The sequence below is a fragment of the Peromyscus eremicus genome, chromosome 7 (assembly GCF_949786415.1).
Source record: "Peromyscus eremicus chromosome 7, PerEre_H2_v1, whole genome shotgun sequence".
Classification (NCBI taxonomy): Eukaryota; Metazoa; Chordata; class Mammalia; order Rodentia; family Cricetidae; genus Peromyscus; species Peromyscus eremicus.
The window spans coordinates 65,421,983-65,439,481 of record NC_081422.1 but is presented as its reverse complement, the minus strand read 5'-3'; the positions used below and the strand labels follow the sequence as shown (position 1 = coordinate 65,439,481).

General features: G+C 44.8%; 1 protein-coding gene across 3 annotated transcripts in view; it reads left to right on the top strand.

Annotated features, from left to right (window-relative positions):
• Positions 1 to 16,404: 16,404 nt before the first annotated feature.
• Positions 16,405 to 17,499, top strand: part of Lipc (lipase C, hepatic type) — a 134,599-nt gene continuing 133,504 nt past the window's right edge. For all 3 annotated transcript variants that reach the window (XM_059267001.1, XM_059267000.1, XM_059267002.1), the window contains exon 1: positions 16,405 to 16,489. In XM_059267001.1, coding sequence (XP_059122984.1) covers positions 16,405 to 16,489 — 85 coding nt within the window. The remainder of the gene's footprint in view (positions 16,490 to 17,499) is intronic.

The following is a 17,499-nucleotide window of genomic DNA, read 5'->3' as shown; positions in this document are numbered from 1 at the left end:
CTAGTTTGGGAGAGTCTAGAAACTTCTGGAAGCTGCAGGATAACTGGAGGAAGTACAGCGATTGCAGGTATGTTATCCCTGACCACTTCCTGTCAAACTCCAATTTCTGGTTGTCTTGATCTGAACAGCACATCCCCACTGCAAGCTCCCTCCCACAATATTCTGCTCAAATCCCAGGGGAAGCCTGTCACAGACTTTGAAACCATAAGCCAAATTGAGTCTTTCTTCCTTTAGTTCTTTCTGATGGATGTTTGTCCACAAAGATGTAAAAGTAGCCAATGCTGCGTACTCCGTCTGCTAACAGGGATGTTGTCAGATTCACTTGTTGCTCTTGTAACCCACGTCGGGTGGCTCACAGTCACTTATAATTCCAGCTCCAAGGGATCTGATGCTCCCTTCTGGCTTCCACAGGTACCTGCACTCACAGGCATATACCCCTACACACACCCACACCCACATACACATAAATTCAAAATAAAATCTTTAAAAATTTTACTCAATAATATCGCTACATATTTGTGAACAGATTCTTTCCAAGGAATCTGGTCCAAATCCTTAAAAAAAAATATAACCTGATGTCCAGTCCACTCTGGGGGAAAAAAGCATCATCCTCATCCACAGACCTGAGACAATACCACATAGACACACTCACACATGCACAGGCATGCACAGACATACAATGACAAATAGGAATGGTGACAATTCCAAAAATAAGAAAAGAACCAGGCTCAGACAAGGGAGGTTTTGCCGGAACAGTTATTGAGTAGGTGACACCGTTAACGTGTAGATATGAAAGTGAAGAAAACAGAGCAATTACCAACCTCTGCAAAGGGCATAGAAGGCAGGAACAGCTTGCTCACGTATAAGCACAAAAAAAAATCACTTTTACCTGCATGTGTAGAATGTGTCTTTAAATGAAACAACAGTGTGTGATGACCAAAAAGATAAATTCTCAAAATGGCAAAATCAGGGCCCCTTGAAGAATAGCTTTGATTCAAGAATTGCTTCTTGTGTGAGGCTAAAGAAAAACTGAAGAAATAGAGACACTAAGGATATCCCCCAAGGAAAAGACTATAAATCCGACTACATGGAAAACAATCAAAACTCTATCCAACAAAAGCACTGGAGGAGACGAGACGAGATAAACTGTAAAGTGGGAGGAGATGCCTAACCTGCAGACAGTGGCAAAGCACTAAAATCAGGAAGGAAAATGCCAACCGGCCAGCAGAAAGGGGAAGAAGATAGGCCAGTTGTTTACAGGGAGTTTGAATGGCCACTGGACCCACAAAATGACATCCAAACCCACCACTAATCAGAATGCTGAAAACTAAAACGAGCTACCATGTTACATCCATCAAACCAACAGAAATGGTATAATTTGACACCATGAGTGGGGCAATAATGTGGAAAAATTGGAAAAGCACTCACATTTTATTAATGATGCGTTCATTGTGATAACCATTTTGGAGAATAAATTGTCAACATCTAGAAACATTAAGGGATGCATATCTTACAGTTCAGGAATTTTATTCCAGGGAATGAATACTAGAAGCTCTCTCTTGTGGATAACGAATGCCCACTGCAACACTGTTTACAACAGCACGACAAAATGAATTAACAGCACAGGAATCCATCACCCCAATGAACAAGCTGTGATGCACTCACATGCTAGAGCCATTTATGACAGCTCCCAGCAGAGGGAAATCTCGAAAAATAAAGCGCTAAGTGGAGAAAGCATGTTGCATACGCACACATTGTATTATTTTTCTAGGTACTGTGACAGAATATATGCCAGGCACAACTGAAGGAAAGACACCTTCATCTCCGCTGGGAATTTTGTGTAGGGAAGGCACAGGACTGAGGCAGGCTGGCCTGCAGCTATAAGAGCTGGGGACAGATTCACATCAAAGTATTGACCAGGAGCAGAGCACTTGGGCAGGAAGTAGGCGGAGCTATGACCCTCAAGGACCACTCTCCAGTGACTCACATCCTCCGGCTCTGCCTCAGCTCTTCAAAGCTGCACAAACTCCTAAAACAGCACCAACAGTTGGGGAGAAAATATCTAAACAAATGAGCTTGTGAGGGATATTTCACTCTAAACACATGTGGAGGACGAAAGTTTGAAGGCATCCGAAATAACGGTAAATACCATTATGGATGCTATATGCTCGGAGCATAGACAAACATGGATGAGAATGGTAGAAGCCAAACTTAGAACAGAGATAGCTCTGAGGAAGGAAAAACAGGAGACCAGGTTTGGGAAGAAATGCAGGATAGGGAAGTATTCCACTTACAAAACTAGGGAGCAGATGGGGGATGTTAGGAGTCGATGAGCTGAGAGGCAGTTCGTTTTCATGAATATTCACTATCCTTAAAGATGTGCTGAAAGTCACTAAATTCTTTAAAACTTTGGCCGCAGATTTTAAAAATATGTAAGGGCTGTAGTGAATTCCATTTTCAATAAAATCCAGGGCCTTTAGTAAACTTAATTTTGGCCCAGTTGGGGGAAAAACACAAGGTAAAGTATATATACACTATTTTGGCTTATTAATTTAGCTGATATTTACCAAAGTAGAGTGTCAGGCAGGAAGGACTTGGCCACTCACTGTTGATGGGACCTTGAAGTAAACTTAATTAACCTGACAGTTTACATGTAAAAGGTCTCAGGAGTAGATTCAAGAGGGGCACTGAGATGGACTGTTGGTTTTCTGGGGGGTAAAGAGTTTGTTAGAAAAGTTATTAACATCATGGAAGACAGCATGCCAGGTGTTCTTACAAGAGGAAGTTAGGGCCCCCATGGCTCAAGTGGGAGCCTCTTACATCTTTCTGAGGATGGGGATGATTTTACGGCACAAGCCTGCAGCCAGGCTCTCTGATTCCCATGCAGAAGTCGGGGAAGGGGTTGGAAGCAGAATGTGTGGCCATGAGTACCCCCTTTAATGTAAACTCACTTTCCCAGGTAAAAGATTGTAGTGATATTGTGTTTCCCAAAATATTGTGCACCCTTATAAATTTATCTGGGGTCAGAGAACAGAACAGCCACTAGATATAGAGGCCAGAAAATGGTGGCACACACACCTTTAGTCCTAGCATTCCAGAGGCAGAGATCCATCTGGATCTCTGTGAGTTCAAGGCCACACTGGAAACAGCCAGGCATGGTGACTCACGCCTTTAATCTCAGGAAGTGATGGCAGGAAGCAGAAAGGTATATAAGGTGTGAGGACCAGGAACTAGCCTGGTTAAGCTTTTAGGGTTTTGAGCAGCAGTTCAGCTGAGATCCATTTGGATGAGGACTCAGAGGCTTCCAGTCTGAGGAAACAGGATCAGCTGAGGAATTGGCAAGGTGAGGTGGCTGTGGCTTGTTCTGCCACATTCTCTGATCTTCCAGCATTCACCCCAATACCCAGTTCCAGGTTTGTTTTTATTGATAAGACCTTGTAAGATTCGTGCTACAAAAGATCTTGGCATTTGAAAGTCAGTGAGCTAGAGATTCGTGGTCTCTCAGAAGAAGCCTGTCAGTATCTGTGGGAGGAGATGGTCTGCTGCAGCTATTGTAGCCTGAGCAACAGCTGGATTCTAATGTTACATTCTTAGATCCCAGCCTGCAGTTTATATGGAAAAGATATGGTGGAATGGTTTTCCAGGAAAAGGAGAGAGAGAAGGGGGCTCAAGGGATAGTGGGCGTTGATTTAATATGAAGAATATAATAAGCATAGATACATGGGTGTGAAAACTTTGCCTCGGCAGCAGATTCCTTAAGAATCTACATGAAAGAAGTAATAAAAAGTTATAGGCCATCATTTGTGTATATAATAACTTTGTTCACAACAGTGGTATCTTGATACATTAAATCTAATGAAAACCGTAGGTAAATAGAGTCAATTGTGATACATCTATAGAATGCAATAGTCTATAGTTATTCAAATAATATTTTTGAAAATATTTATGCTAGTGCAGGAGAGATGGCTCAGTGATTAAGAGGAGCTGGGTTCAGTTGCCAGCACCCACGTGGTGGCTCACAACCATCTGTCACTCAAGTCCCAGGGGACCTGACACCTTCTTCTGGCAACCACAGGCAGCAGGCATGCATATGGTACACAAACACACACATAGGAAAACACCCATGCACATAAGAGAATTTAAAAAAGAACTGTAAAGCAATGAAACTTGTTCATAAATTTTCAATATGTGAGATGCTACTGAGTTTATACACTGCTTTACAGTTGTATTTCTTTAACTAAAAGTATTTTTATGAAGTGTTGATACTTCTTAATATTTCTAATACTTTAAATAAGTTTAAAAGATGGAATTCTCTTGATTATTGAAAATGAAGGTTGCTACATGATAACAGAATGAAAGGGTCTGAGAAAACGAAGGATCTAATAATGGGGGGTTGAGTAAAGGAGGGTGGGGGATATAGAAATAATGTGCTCAACTTATAAACCTGTGCAAAATCCTCAACATAATATTTGTATTAGTTCTTTGAGAATGTCATACATGCATACAATGTATTTTGATCATACTCACCCCCAGTCCTTCTCTGAACTCCTCCTAGAAAAACCCCCACTCTCCCAGGATCCCTTCCACCCTCATGTCCTCTTAAAAGAATTTAATAACCCATATTTTTAAAATAATAATAATTTTTAAATAATTCACTGAGTCCCATTTGTGCTGCCCATATACTCACGGGTATGGGGCCATCCACGAGAGCAAGACTGACCTACCAGAGACCATACTTTTAGAGAAAATTGGCTCCCCCTGCCCCAGAAGCCATCAAAGCAGTTGTATTTGGGGGGAATACATATACTACTAATCTGTTTATGTTTTCCTTCTGTTCTTTATTTTTCCTGTTTTCAATAACAAACACTTATTGATTTTATAATAGAAAATGTTATGGAAAACAAAGCACTCACCAAAATAAGACTTGATTGATAAAAGATTTACATTTGAAAAAACAATTACCAGAGAACTTACACAAAATTTTAAAAAAATTGTTTACCAGCCTTCAGGGTGCTTTGAAGTCACTGAAATGGTGGCACTGTCTTTAAAGTCTTTAGCATTACTAAAGACTTTTTTAAAGAGAGAAAATATTTCTATCAAACATTATAAAGATCTATCATAAATAGCTAATGCAAATTTGTAAAATAAATATTGAGATCACAAAAGATAAATAGTTAAAAAACAAAACAAAACACAGGACCAGTCCCAGAAGGGAAATACAGTTAGTAACAAACATAGCAGAGAAATACGAATCTGTAATAAAAATCACAGGCATGTAAATGAGGACATCTGAAGATGATGATTAGCATATTCTCAAAGAACGACAGAACATGCCCAATGCCAACCCTCCCAAGGGGGGAGTTGCCCAGAAGTTGACCCATGTATTCATTTGGAAGCCCTACTGTTTGTACCCTTTTACCAAAACTGTCACCACTAAGAATTCCCCTTCAAGAAATAATTTGGCAAAGTCAGAATGGTCCCTCAGCATCTCCTGGACTTCTCAAATGTCCTCTGGAGTAATCCTACCTGCACCCCAGACTTCTGTCCTCATGGGTCTGCAGGGAGAAAGGAAAACCAGAGCAGATTTCCCTGGGAGGGATGTAAGGGATGTGGAGAGGACATCAGATCAAGGAGAGGGGGTAGCAGGCAAAAGAGAAGCTGCAAGAGGGGGTACCAGGGTGAGCTGCCACAGGGTCAGACTGGAGGCCCCTGTCACTTCATATACAGTTGAGAGTGCTCTCTCTCTCTCTCTCTCTCTCTCTCTCTCTCTCTCTCTCTCTCTCTCACACACACACACACACACACACACACACACACACACACACACACTTTCATGCCTTGTATGCTGGTTAGTATTAAATGCCAATGTACCACCACCACATAGAATCACCTGAAAAGGGGGGTCTCAACTGAGGGATTGCCTGGGTCTGATTAGCCTATGGGCATGTCTGGAGGGGGCGGGTCTTGAGAGTTGATTGACATGGGAAGACTCAGCCCATGGTGGGCAGCACCATTCCCTAGGCAGATAGAAAGAAAGCTAGCAAGTAGACAGCAGGGATGTGTTTATCCTCTCTGCTCTCAACTGTAGATGTGCTGTGGGTAACTGCTTGAGTTTCTGCTTGGCTTCCCCTCAAAGATGGCCTGTGACCTGGAATAGTTTAGTGACAGCAATATTTCTGTCCACCTATCTTTGTACATGGCCTAGAGCTAGAGTCCCTTCCCTAGCCCTGCCCAAGCAGGCACACCCTTGCTGAGTGTCCTTTCCTCCCCCACAGGCTTCACACTTTTGCAGGAATCATTTCCCAATTCCCCCAGGACATCCACACTGAACTTGGATCTGATGGGTCAATCCACGTAGGCACTGTGCTAAGAATTCTCTGAGACTGAAGAAATCCCCATCCACCTAACCCAAAGAGAAAACACAAACTTCCCAGAAGCAGATATGTTAGATTTTTTGACACTGACATGTACCTAAGAGGAACAATTTAAAAATGAGGAAATGTTTGACTTGGCTCATAGTTTTAGGAGTTTCAGCATATGGTCCAGCCTGTTCTGTTGTTGCTGGAGCTGGCCTGAGGCAGAGTATCATTCTGACAGGGTGTGGAGGGGCCAAGTTGCTCAGCAACTGATGATGTCCAGGAAGCATGGTGGGGAAAGCCTTCATCAGTCAGCGTTCCTCTTCCTTTTTATCCACTCCCTCTGCCTCCAGCCTACAGGATGGCACTGTTCACATTGGGGCGAGTCTTCCCCTTTAGTCAATGGCCTCAGAAGCTGACCTTGCAGACACCCAGAAGTGGGCCTGACTAATGTCCTAAGGTGTTTCTCAACCCAGTCAAACTGACAGCAAAGATGAATCACCACAGCAGCTTCATGCCAACTCCTCTTGGGAAAGGACTCCAGCTCCAACTCCTCTGGGTAGGGTCCAGACAACAGTTTTCTCTAGTGTTGGAAACATGATAGCAACAGAACACACGCATGCCACACTCTGTCCCTGGGACACAATACCCGGTGTCCAAGAGACCAAGAATAGACTTAGAGTGAAGTCCTGGATTACCTCACTCTGGTGAGTCACCCACAAGCCTTGGTGTCCTGTCCTAGCAACACTGAGGAGACTTGATGGTCTTTTCTACTCCATCAATTTGTTTTCTCAGACCATTAACCATAGAACCTGGGAAAAGGACTCATTTAAATTTATATTTAGAGTTAGCTGACACTCGATGAGAATTACTCTAAAATGAAAATGTGACTATCAGAGGTCGGGATTGTCCTAGTTAGCTTCAGCAGTCAATGAGACACAGCCTAGAGTTGTCCGAGAGGGGACCCTCTGGTAAGAAAGTGCCTGCATCAGATTGGCCTCTGGGATCTGTGGAGGACTGGCTTTATTTTTTAACTGATACAGAAGGGCTCAGCTAACTGTGGGCAGCACCATCCCCTAGGCAAGTGATCCTGAGCCTTCTAAGAAAGCTGGCGAAACACAAGTCAACGACTGAGCCGCAGCATGTGTGTGTAGGTCACCCAACAACTTGCAGGAGTTGGTTCTCTCCTTCTCCCCTGTGGGTCCGGGGCATGGAACTCGGGTCACAAGGCTTGACAGCATGTGCCTTTTCCTACTGAGCCACCTCCAACCCTTTTAGAGGATCCGAGGTACGGTTTCTCCCAGTAGTTTCACAGGACCTCAGACACCAGATGCTGGCATGGGAGCAGGTGTTTGCAGCACAGCCCCCTTCTGCCTACTTCCTGTCAAACACAAAGTTGTGTGGGCTTCTGTTCTCAGTCCCCTCTCTTGGCTGGTCTTTTTTCATGAATTATAAATTTTATTTAATTATAAATTATATGATGTATAATTCCACCCCACTACCTACAATATCTGCATAGTTTTCTACCATCAGCTAGTCTCCTGTACTATTACAGGACTTATCTCTCTTAAATAGTTGAGAAAAGGCTGAAGAACTTTGTTTTAATAAGAATGCATCTGATATATATAGATAGATAGATAGGTAGTTATATAGATATGGAATACAAGAGACATAATTTCATTTTTAAGATCTTAGATGTGTGAAACTCTCACAAATAACTCCCACTGTACTTAACAAAAGTGTTTTCATTGTATGAACTTTGAAATCAAACCTACGTCATTCAAATCCCTTTCTACCTCTGACTACAACGCGGATTTGGGTAATTCTGTAATCTGTTTGCCTTTCTTTTTTGCCCATGTGTAGAAGGGTAACTGTGCCTGAAGCCAGGGCCTCTTCCTGAGGCTCAGATGTGCTCACATAGAGAGTCCGGCATTGTGCAGGCACTCAGGATGTTGACCCCTAAATTGTTAGCCCCTGGTATTAAGCATCCCTGGAGATCAACTACTAACTTGAAATCGATTGCTGAGAATAAAGGGAATAAATGGGAACTAATTCCAGGATTCCCACAGCCATGGATTGCAGGCGCTAATCCTAAAAGGCCTTTGCGAGACTCTAAGGCACATGGCGTGAAGACCAGCTATCTCAGAAAGGCATGGGTCATTGCAGTTTGACACCAGGTTGAAGACAACTCCCCTGGGGATGCCCCATGGTCAGAAGCACTGGAGCCTAGAAAGAGAGCAGGCAACTCCGTGCTGGCCTTCCCGCTCAAGCTATGCTCTTGGTTTACCACCGTCAGCCACAGCAACTAGTGCCTCAGTTGGTGTCTGAAGGACCCAGTACCCACACACAAACAGTACCCACTCAGATACAAAAAAAAAAAAAAATGCGGACAGAGAAGGCATGCCACAAATTCCATACTCTTTCTCATCCAAGCAGGGGGAATCCATCTACTCCCCTTTGCTTCTCAATGTATCACAAAGAGGTGGGAAAGGCTTCCCATTCTCCCGGGGCTGCTGAAATCATAAAATGTACTACTAGTGTATAGGATCTAGATAGAGCAGTGGTTCTCAATCCTGTACTGCGACCCTTTAATACAGTTCTTCATGTTGTGGTGACCTCCAACCATAAACTTATTTTTCTTGCTGCTTCATAACTGTATTTTTGCTACTGTTATGAATCGTAATGTAAATATCTGATATGTGACCCCCCCCAGAGGGGTCTTGACCCACAGGTTGAGAATGGCTGATCTAGACCCCCCCAAAAAAAACAAACTCCTGGAGCTTTGAGGTTGCTGCTCTATTTTTTCTAGCCACAGCTAGACTTCTGATAGGAAGAGTCAGTGGGCCTATCCAGATGGGGGAGGTCTACAAACTGGCCTAGGGAGGGATCTCAGCCTTCCCCTCCCCAAGAACTAAGGCAGAGAGATTCCGAACTCACCTCACACAACCAGCCAGAGAGGAGCTGATATGAAAGCACACCCAGTCACCAGTGTGAGCCTCTTGGATGAACAACGCTACTTAAAATGCTCAAAACGGTGAGTAGGTAAAGGTACTCAGAGGGTAAAGGTACTGGCCACCATGCCTGGTGACCCGACTCCAGTGAACAGAACCCAGAGGGTGGAAGGAGAGAGCTTGACTCCCACAAGTTGTCCTCTGACCACACATGTGCCATGGATACCCACAGGCATACACACATTTACAAATTAACAAATGTCAAAAACAGCCTTAATGCTCGCAACACCACATTCTCTCAGGGGGTGTAAAGTAGGCTACGCATGCCTGCTTTCCCCTTTATTTATTTACTCATCCCTTTCCCCCAAACACTGATAAGAGAAGGGTCAAACTCCAGTGCAGTTCTCTTCCAGGTGAGGACACGGTCCCTGCCAAGGCACAGTAACGAGGCTGTCCTGCGTCCTTGGCTGCACTCAGCTTGTTTTTGGTCACATAGTAAGAGAATGTCCACCCGGATCCACCCAGTAAAAGCTTGGTCATTTCTCCCAAGATCGTTCCAGGCAGCCCGGAACTTGACAAGAATGCGAGAGGGTAGAGTCGGCTGGTTCAGTCCATCAAGTGCTTGACTCATAATCACAAGGACCTGAGTTCAACCCCCACGACTCACACAAAAAGCCAAGCGTGGTCGCCCGTGCTTGTCATCCAGTGCTGGAGAGCAGAGGCAGGAGAATTCCTGAGGTGCTCTGCCCAGCCAGCCTAGCCTAGTCAGGGAGTTCCAGATTCGGTGAGAGACTCTGTCTCAAAAAAATGTGGATAGTGCTGAGGAACCACTCCTTAGGCTGAACTCACACACACACACACACACACACACACACACACACACACACACCTGCACACATGTGAACACAGTACACCGTTTCCCTTGTAGGTGAACTTCACCATGGTCCCTGCCTTCCCCGTTCTGGGATTTGCTCTTCTTCAGTCCCGCAGAGTATTTATTTCTTGCCTCCTGATTAGTTTTCTTATCACCACAACTCTGAAGATTAATTTCAGGTCGCCAAACACCAGACTCTTGAAATGACCATTCCTTTAAGAAGCTCTTCAAATTAAAAGACAGTCAGAACTGAGAACATTTAAAAAACCCTAATGATAAAAACATTATTTTACAAACCAGAGCCCAGTGTTACCCAAATTAGAACGGTCTTTGAGGAGCTGTGTTAGAAGTGGATGATGACGGCAGCCTCTTAGGGGCCTGGCCTGCCCACTGAGGTTCATGGGAGAAGCTTGGTAGATGTGGGCCGGAAAGGTAGTTCAGTTGACAGAGACCAGGTGGAGAATTTGTGACACCCTGAGCTCTAGCCCCAGTACAACATAAACTTGGCATAATGCCCCTTGCTTGTAAACCCTGGCACTTGGGAGATGGAGGAAGATCAGAAGTTCAAGTCATCCTTGGCTATAGCCTGGGACACATGGGACCCAGAGACAGGGAGAGGGGAGAGGGAGGGAAGAGAAAGAGGAAAAAAAGGAGGAGAAAAGAGGAAGGAAAGCAGGAAGGGAGGGAGGGAGGGAGGGAAGAGAGGGAGAAAGGAAGGGAGGAAGGGAGGGAGGGAGGGAAGGAGGAAGGGAGGGAGGGAGAAAGGAAGGAAGGAAGGAAGGAAGGAAGGAAGGAAGGAAGGAAGTCTCTTCCTGGGCATGGAAAATACTGAACGGATCTATGGACTGTTTGGATGCATTGAAGGTGTCTAGGACAGTATAGTCGGGCCCTGAAGCAGGAGCAGTTCAGTCTTTCTAACACAGATGTATCACCCTCTTTGAACTGGCTTCATAAATGATTTTGAACACCCCCCCCCCAGCACATGAACATTCATTTGCTTATGCATCGTAGAACACTAGACACACACACAAAATAAATCTCCTAACATGGTACAAAGAGAACCCTAGGGGTCTTCTGGCTTCACTATGCATCTAAGCTCCCTCCTAGACACACACACAAAATAAATCTCCTAATGTGGTACAAAGAGAACCCTGGGGGTCTTCTGGCTTCACTATGCATCTAAGCAGCTCCCTCCTAGGCAATAGCTCTTGCTCCAGCTCTGGAGAAGTTCACTCCATTGTTCTTGGGATGAGCCCACCACTTTTCCATCTCTGAGTCCCTTCAGCTGACTGTGGCTGTGGGAGCAGTTGGATGGTGGCGCCACTGCTTTCCTGTCCCTGTCACATTCCTTTTGTAGAGCTATGACAACGTTACTCTTGATCCTCTGGGTAAATTTAAAACAATTTCAAAAATGATCGGGGCCAGAGAGATGGCCCAATCATTAAGATGCAGCTGTTCAAGCACAAGAACCTGAGTTCAGATCTCCAGCACCATGTGAGGAAAAGATCCACATGTAGATCTCTAACACTCATTGTGGACTTGTGTCTACAGAGGTATGACTCTCAGTCCACAAATTCTGACATACAAGTACCTTTGTTTTCTACAGCTCATCTGAATGCCTGTAATCCCAGCACAAGGGAGGTGGAAACATGACTTCCTGGAGCGTGATGGCCATCCAATCTTGCTGAGTCTGTGAGCTCCAGGTTAAATGGGAGATTCTGTCTAAAAATCAGTAAATACATGAGGTAGAGAGCAGGTGAGGGAAACATCCAATAGCAGCCTCTATCCTTAACCACACACACACATATGCACATGCACACACACCAACACATAATCATACCACCACCACTAATGTTAGGATTGCTGAGTGCTTTACATGTACTTTATCACTTAATCAGATTGGAGAGACAATAGTCCCACAGCACAGCCGAGGATAACTAAAATTCAGAATCCTACCCAAGGGCACTCAGCTAGTAAGTACAAGACCAGGGATTTGAATCCAGACCTGATTCTCATCCTTGACTCTTAACTATAGATCACACTGCCTCCCAAATAAGTCACTGTGATTGACTGGACCTCTTTTATGAACAAGGCACTCACCCCACATGTAGATCTCTAACACTCATTGTGGACTTGTGTCTACAGAGGTATGACTCTCAGTCCACAAATTCTGACATACAAGTACCTTTGTTTTCTACAGCTCATCTGAATCCATGACTCCAAATGCTTGTTTTCAGGCATCCCTGGATTCTTTCTCTGTCCCACCCCCAGCTAGACTATAGTTCTGGAGCAGACACAGCACTCAGGCATGAGTTGGAGGACAGCACCTGGGCCTCCATAATCTGCTCACATAGATGGACACTGAGTGTCTGTCTGTCTGTCTGTTCTATTGTCATCTTGACCTGTTGACTTGGAAGGCTCAGCATGGCTCCACCATCAGGCCAAGAATACCCTTCCAGCATCTGCCAGCACATGCAGAACGTTTTCCATCTGGGGTCTTCCTCCCAAAGTTTCTACAAAGCAAGGGATCAAACCCTCTGTGCTCAACTCCAGGGACAAGTCTCCCCTTCCCCAACACCTCTAAGTCTGGGAGACTATCTTTCCAGTGATGGGAAGGTGGAAGATTCCTTCTCCCTTCATGTCCCTTTAAAACATTTTAGCCCAACTTGATTTCTCCATGTCCTATGACTCAAGTCTGTGGTGTCTTCAATAACAGGATCTTACCGTCAAGTTCTGGAGGATGAGCAAGAGTAATGGCGAGGTTAGTAACATTTGTAGAGCTTTTGGCAACTGGTGGTTGCTGAGGAGGGAGGGAGAGTCTGTTTCTTTAGGGATGCAGCCCTAAGCAGATCCCTGTATGCTGGAGAATGTCTAACATCTGTGCCTGTATCAGTAGCACTAAATAGACTCCATGGGTTTTTTTAAAAGGGCACAGGAAGTTGGGAATTAATGGTGGTTATAGGGGTAGGGGAGAAAACGGAGGGGAGGGGAGGGAGTGTATTTGATTAAAATGCATTGTACGTTATATTCATTTTATGTATAAAATACAAACAGTTAAAAAAGAAATTTACCCCTTGGCTGGTCTTGGTTGGTTACAGCTCCCCTGCCCTGGGAGCTCATGCTTTAGGAAGACAAAGACCATGTAGACTTATATTTTTTTATCCCTCTTAAGTGGGAGAAAGGGAGAAGGGACAAGTTAGGGGAAAGTAGGTGAGAATCTTAAACTATTATCTCAGGCCATGCTATCCCCACTTTAGAGATAAGATAATAGACGCCACTGATGGTATTTAACATTCTGCACAGATAGCAGATAGCGGAAACAGGAAGGTTCTAGAAGCCTCCTGCCCATTATATACTATGATCTTCTTGCCTGCTGAGAGAGGACACTCCTTCTCCTTGTTGCTGTGAAAGTGTCACAGAGCATGAGATGGGGGGAGGAGAAATCTGGGGTGGAGCAAGTGACAGAATTCAAAAAAGCTAGAACAACCGTGGAGGTTTCTTCCCCTGGAGAAAGTGGTGGTTTCTTTCCTTCCTTCCTTCCTTCCTTCCTTCCTTCCTTCCTTCCTTCCTTCCTTCCTTCCTTCTTTCCTTCCTTTCTTTTTTCTTTCTTTCTTTCTTTCTTTCTTTCTTTCTTTCTTTCTTTCCTTCTTTTTTTCTTTCTTTCTTTCTTTCTTAAAAAGGAAAATGCGCTGGTGGAGAATAGAGACGGAGGCAGGCAGACTCACTGTATTTGGAAAGTTCACCTGCAGAGTGAGGTGGGGGTTGGGAATGGTTGCTACAATATCCAGAAAGAAGAGAGGAGAGCATGGTAGTGGGAAAGGGACCCAAGGCGGCTGGTCAAGTGGTTTTAGGAGCTGAACTCTTAGTGTGAAAGAAATGAAAATTTCAGATCCTTCTTAACTATGCAAATCAGGAAGGAGATAACCCCAAATCCAGGAACCCAGGAACTCAGCCCTTGCTCAGGAATCATGCATCTTACTGGATGGTTTACATGTTTCAGGAAGGAAACACAGCCACAGAGCACACGGGTTTAGGACTGGAATCAAGACCATTCATAGCTACATGTGCACATGCATGTGGGAAGCCAATGTTGGCATCAGGTGTCTCCCTCAATCACTCTCCACCTTGCTTTTTGAGACAGTCTCTCATTGGGACCTACAGCTTTCCAGTTATGTGAGGCTGGCTGGCCACCGAGCCCCAGGGATCAGCCTCGCTCTGCCTCCCCAGCACTGGGGTTACAAGAACGTGCTCATGTCTGGATTTTTTTTAATTAATGTGGAGTCAGGGGACCAAATTCAGTCCTCGTGTTTGCACAGCAAACGGTTTTGTTGCTGAGCCGTCTCCCCAGCCCCTTCAGAGAGCTTTTCAGTCATTGGCAGACAACACCTGACACTATCTAACTGCCTGCTAACAGTTTCCACAGTCCACTGGGTGTCTAAGAGCCAACACAGACTCCACAAAGTCAAATCCGAACTGTTCATCACCCCCACACACACGACCCATTCCACTCATAGCTCCCCCGTCTCAGTTGATGGCAGCCCCATTGATCTATTTGTATAAACAAAAAGCCTTGGAGTCATCCTTCACTCTTTTCCCACCTTCTCCCTCCCAGAAATCCAAAGAATCCACTAGCTCCACTTCCAGAAACAATCCTATCCAGCCCCTATCCAGCCCCATTGTTCCATTGCGCCAACCACCATCAAGGCTCCGAGGCTCAATCACAATGCCGTCTTCAATCAGCCCGCCTCTTTACCCTTGCTCACCTGCAGAACAACACAGATCATGAGTCTTTTGTGTAAAAGCCACAGACCTATGATGAGTCTCCCTGCCCACTAGCCATCTTTGTATTCTTAGAGCACACCAAACACGTTCCAACCTCAGGACCATTGCCCTAACTGTCTGAAACTCTTTTTCCCCCCACAGAATGACCCCTTCATGTCCCTCAACCCTTTGTTTCAAGTTCAATTTCTGAACAAGATTCACTCTGACCACTCTATTTAAAATCACAGCCTCCTCCATTATCCCTGTTATTTATTTTTACTTTAGTTTTTGAGACAATATGTCATCTAGCATAGACTGACTTTGAACTCACTGTGTAGCCAGAGATGACCTTGAATTCCTGATACTCCTACCTCTGCCTCCCAAGTGCTGGGTTAATAGGCATGTGCCACCATAGCCACTGCATTAGGGATCCAACCAAGCCCTCCACCAGCTGAGCTACGTTCCCAGCCGCACAGTTCTCATACATGGATCTCTGCGTTATTATGTCTACTTCCTATCATATAATTCTCCTCACCCTCATGGTACACAAATTCTGCAAGGACTGGAGTGCTTGTCTGTTTTATTCACTCCACTACTCAACAGCCAAGAGTAGTGCCCGGTACACAGTGATGTTCAATATATGGCATTTATGTGTTCAGTGTGTACACACAAAATAATGAAGTTTAAACAGCACCAGAGAGCCAAGAAATCTTGCAAGAGTTGCACATCACAGCATCTTCCCTGCACACTTTTGCTGAATGACCTTGCTCCATAGCCCTCAGCTCTCGACTGAACATTAATTAACCCAGTGAGTGAGTTTATCCTAGGGGAATCTCTCAACAGGGCTCTCAGCAAGACTCTGAGCTTTGCGTCTCACCCAGTTCTTTCTCAACCTGAGCTCACCAGTTTTCAGTCCCTCTCCCTTTCAACTGCAGAATTTGCTGCCTCACCACACTCACATGGCAAGTGCCTGAAACTTGGCTGAACTCAACAGGAAGCAGAGCTCCTGGAGATGCTTCTCCCTCTTTGGGGTCAGCCTGATGCTTGAAAAACCACGTCTGTGACACCACCTCTCCTTCAAGGGGCTTTAACGGGAAACACAGGCAACAATACAGAGGTCACCTACCCCACATCTGATAAAATGTCCAAACACAACACACCGACTCTCAATTGATTGATTCTGAACTGTGAGCTTGGCTCAAAAGGAAAAAAGACCTGGTGAGGTGTTTTATTTACAAAATTTATCAAAATAAAAAGGGCTTCTGTGGGTCAATCTTTTTGGTACTAGATATTGTTAGATTTGGATTGGGGGAGGCAAAGAAAGTATCCAAACACTGGGTAATACGTTTTAAGGTTAATAATTAATGGGGGCCTTCCTCAACTGAGTACCAAGAAGCATTCTGGTCTCTTTAGTTCTAGACATTAGCAAGAAGACCTCAGACGCCAGGGTGAGACAAGAGACATGGGAAGTCCCTTCCAAGCCCCCCTCTTCCTGGTTTTATGCATCTTTATCCAGTCAAGTGCCTGCGGACAAGGCTTGGGAACAGGTAGGAATTTATTTTTTCTCTAGAAATAGCTGTGGATTTTTCTTTCTTAAATGCATTGCAGAGATTGACGATGGAGGATAGAAATCGCTTCCGAGCACACCAAGTGGTTCTGTTAGTGGCACCCAAGGCACCCAGCACTGTGCCTCACTTTGTAAAAGGAACTGGATTTCCAAAAAGCCTCTCTGAAAGTGGATGTCGTCAAAGCCCCTGCAACTAACAGTGCACTGTCTTTCATGGGTGACGTGGACAATGTGGGGGATTTCCTCAGCAGACAATGATCTGAAAGACTTGGGATGTTCCTAAGGGTTCATTTGGATTCTAATCTGCTATCCGTTACGCAGTGTGCTCTGTCTTACTGGGGTTGTGAAATCGCCTTGCTCTCTCCAAAGAGAGAGGAATCTGAGTCCTATTTGTAGTCCGGTCGAAAGAAGGGGTGTCATTGCATGTTTCCTAGTCTTTAGTTTTCTAACAAAGCTTTTTTCTTGGACTAAAGAAACCAGCAGTCTACCTGTTTATTCTGTGGTTTCATAAACTAGACTGATGGCCAAGGATACACTTACATGTTCCATCATCAGGCAGATAGAGTCGGTTTCCTAGCTGAATGGTGTGTTAGACTAGCCAATTATGGGATTGAAATGACTGAACAAATTCACCGAATTAGACAAGGGTTTGGAACCTTTCTTCTGTACCAGTTGTCATCAAGATCTGGTGGTAGAGACCCAAATTGCTTTTAATTTAGATGGATGGATGGATGGATGGATGGATGGATGGATGGATGGATGGATGGGTGGGTGGGTGGATTGATTTGGAGACAGCATCTATGTAGCCCAAGCTGGCCTCAGCCTTGAGGTCCTTCTGAGCACTGAAGTAACAGACTTGAGCCTCTACATCCACCAGTCTTAGACTTTTCTTTCCTCAAAGGCTATGCTTGAGACTGGAAAGATGGCTCAGTGGTTAAGGGTCCTTGCTGCTCTTCTGGAAGACCCACGTTCAGCTCCCAGCATCCACAT